We start from the raw sequence: 3,100 nt of genomic DNA, 5'->3' as shown, positions 1-3,100 counted from the left end.
AAGCTGTGTACCTGGTGGTCTTAGTCCGGAGGCTCCTGTAGCGCCTCCCAGAGGGCAGGAGGGTGAAGAGTCCATGTGATGGGTGACTGGGGTCTTTGATGATTTTCCCAGCCCTTTTCAGACACCGCTTCCTGTAGATGTCTTTTATGGCAGGAAGTGGTTCTCCGGCGATGCGCTGGGCAGTTTTCACGACCCTCTGCAACGCCTTCCGGTCTGAGGTAGAGCAGTTCCCGCACCAGACTGTTATACAGTTGGTCAGGATGCTCTCGATGGTGCAACGATAGAAGTTCACCAGGATGTCTGAGGACAGGTGGTTCTTCCTCAGAGTCCTCAAGAAGAAGAGGCGCTGGTGAGCCTTCTTGCCCAGCTTGGAGCAGTTGGTCGTCCAGGTGAGATCCTCGGAGATGTGGACTCCCAGGAACTTGAAGCTGCTCACATGCTCCACAGCCGTCCCCTTAATGTGGATGGGTGGATGTGGGTCAGCATTCCTCCTGTAGTCCACGATGAGCTCCTTGGTCTTCTCGGTGTTAAGCAGCAGGTTGTTTCTGTCGCACCACTCAGCCAGACGATCCACCTCCTCCCTGTAGGCGGCCTCATCGTTGTCACTGATGAGGCCAATCACCGTGGTGTCATCTGCAAACTTAATGATGGTGTTGGAACCATCAGTAGGTCTGCAGTCGTGGGTGAAGAGGGAGTAGAGGAAAGGCTCATCACACAGCCTTGTGGTACACTGGTGTTCATTGTGATGGTAGATGAGCAGTGGTTATCCAGCCGGACATGTTGGGGGCGGTTGGTCAGGAAGTCCAGTAACCATTTGCAGATGAGGGAACTGATGCCCAGGTCTGTCAGTTTCCTGATGAGTTGTGAGGGGTGGATTGTATTGAACGCTGAACTGAAGTCTATAAACAGCATTCTGGCGTAGGTGTTGTTGTTGTCCAGGTGTGAGAGGACAGAGTGCAGTGCGATGGAGACTGCATCCTCTGTGCTCCTGTTCTGGCGGTATGCGAATTGGTGGGGGTCCAGGGTGGGGGGAGACAGGATTTGAAGTGTGCTAGGACCAGCTGCTCTAAGCACTTAGTGATGATGGGGGTGAGTGCTACTGGGCGGTAGTCATTGAGGCAAGATGGGTTGGAGTATTTGGGTATCGGGACGATGGAGGTGGATTTGAAGCAGGCCGGTACCACAGCGTGGGCCAAGGACAGATTGAATATGTCTGTGAGCACTCCTGCAAGCTCCCCAGAACATGCTCTGAGAACACGCCCGGGGATGCCATCAGGACCTGCAGCCTTGTGGAAATTGATCCTGCTCAGCACCGCTCCTACATCAGTGGGGGAGAGAGTCAGAGGTTGGTGGTCTGGCGTCACGTCTGCTTCGGTTGTGGTTGTGGGGTTCCCTCGCTCAAAACGAGCATAAAAGTTGTTGAGCTCGTTGAGGAAGGAGACATCAGAGGATGCGGGGGAGGGTTTGGTGGTCCTGTAGTCTGTAATGGTCTGGAGTCCTTGCCACATGCGTCGGGGGTTGGAGTTGGAGAAGTGTTCTTCTACCTTCTTTTTGTAATGGTGTTTGGCTTTTTTGATGCCCTTCTTTAGATTAGCCCTGGCTGTGCTGTAGGCGTGTGCATCTCCTGACCTAAAGGCGGTGTTGCGGGCCTTCAGAAAGAGATGAACATCCCGGTTCATCCAAGGCTTCTGGTTGGGGTACATGGTGATCCATTTCTGGGTGGTGACACTGTCTGTGGTTTCGGAGATGTAATCCAGTACAGATGAGGCGTACTGGTCCAGGTCTGTGTGGGTGAACATATTCCAGTCTGTGTTTTTAAATCTGTCCTGGAGCACTGCGTCTGTCCCCTCTGGCCACACTTTAATTGTCCTCAAAGCAGGTTTCACACGTTGGATGAGTGGTGAATACCTAGGTGTGAGGAACAGGGAGAGATGGTCCGATTGTCCAATGTGGGGGAGGGATGTGGCTTTGTAGGCTCCAGCCAGGTTGGAATACACATGTCTAAAGTCTTGTCTCCTCTGGTGTGGCAGGAGACATGTTGGTGGAATCTGGGGAGGACTGTCTTTAAGTTGGTGTGGTTGAAGTCGCCAGCAACAATAAAAGCAGCCTCGGGGTGTTTATTCTGGTGTTTGTTAATGGCTGCAGAAAGTTCTTTCATGGCCAACCTAGCATTAGCGTCGGGGGGTATATACACGGCAGTGAGTATGATCGAAGTGAGTTCTCTGGGGAGGTAATAAGGTCTGCATTTGACCATTAAAAACTCCGCATTAGGGGAGCAGTGACTCTCAGTAGTAGTGGAGTTCATGCACCAAGCATTGTTAATATAAATGCACAAACCTCCACCTCTGGTCTTGCCGGAGTCATCTGCTAGCCTGTCGGCTCGGTGTGTGTGGCGTCCTGCTAACTCGATAGCATTGTCCGGGCAGCTGTTGTTCAACCATGTTTTGGTGAAAAACATGACATTTGAGTCCATAATCCGTCTGTTGTTAGTGATGGAGAGCCGTATCTCATCCATTTTGTTTGCCAGAGAACGGACATTGGTGAGGAATGTTGTGCTATTTACAGTTAAAACGAGTACTTAGAAACTTTGTTACTCATCTCCTTCTGTGCAGAACAACTACTTCTCCCCAGGACATAACTGGTCTAGACTGCTGACTTCTCACCCTCTCAACTTTTTAAACACAACACACAAACACACCTCTGACCTAGTCCACTGTGGACACTTGCTGTTGTCTTTGGCATCAACTCTAGACTCACAACACCATGTGTCTGTATCATTAAAGTGCAGAAACACTTTTTGTACTTTGTACTCTGTAACCAGATGTGCCCTGGATGTGCCCTCTCCGGATAAACACAAAATACGGCTACAAACTACAAATTCTTTTGTAGATACTATTAGTCGTTTTTTCCCATCTATGCCTGTAAATTATTAGCATAGTAAATGTATTTAGTGGAAAGTTTGTCCCCAGTTGTTATGAAGAGCAAAAATAGCCCCACTGACCAAAACGTATTTTGTTAATTTCTCCCTTAAAGTTGAACATTTTAACAGACTCAAGTGGTGGTCTTAGTCCGGAGGCTCCTGTAGCGCCTCCCAGAGGGC

At 50.0% G+C, this 3,100-nt stretch overlaps 1 protein-coding gene across 1 annotated transcript; it reads right to left on the bottom strand.

Annotated features, from left to right (window-relative positions):
• Positions 1–404: 404 nt before the first annotated feature.
• Positions 405–2,786, bottom strand: LOC146642440 (uncharacterized). The gene is made up of 2 exons (XM_085398515.1): positions 2,338–2,786; positions 405–2,165 (listed from the first exon to the last, which is right to left on the bottom strand). Exon 2 carries the CDS (start codon positions 1,797–1,799, stop codon positions 900–902), a length of 900 nt encoding a protein of 299 aa, XP_085254641.1. The 5' UTR covers positions 1,800–2,165; positions 2,338–2,786; the 3' UTR covers positions 405–899.
• Positions 2,787–3,100: the final 314 nt, after the last annotated feature.

This window comes from Rhamphochromis longiceps, linkage group LG23 (assembly GCF_057381845.1).
Source record: "Rhamphochromis longiceps isolate RC_006_pf linkage group LG23, R_longiceps_female_GT1.1, whole genome shotgun sequence".
Taxonomy (NCBI): domain Eukaryota; kingdom Metazoa; phylum Chordata; class Actinopteri; order Cichliformes; family Cichlidae; genus Rhamphochromis; species Rhamphochromis longiceps.
This window is presented reverse-complemented; position numbering and strand designations above follow the sequence as displayed.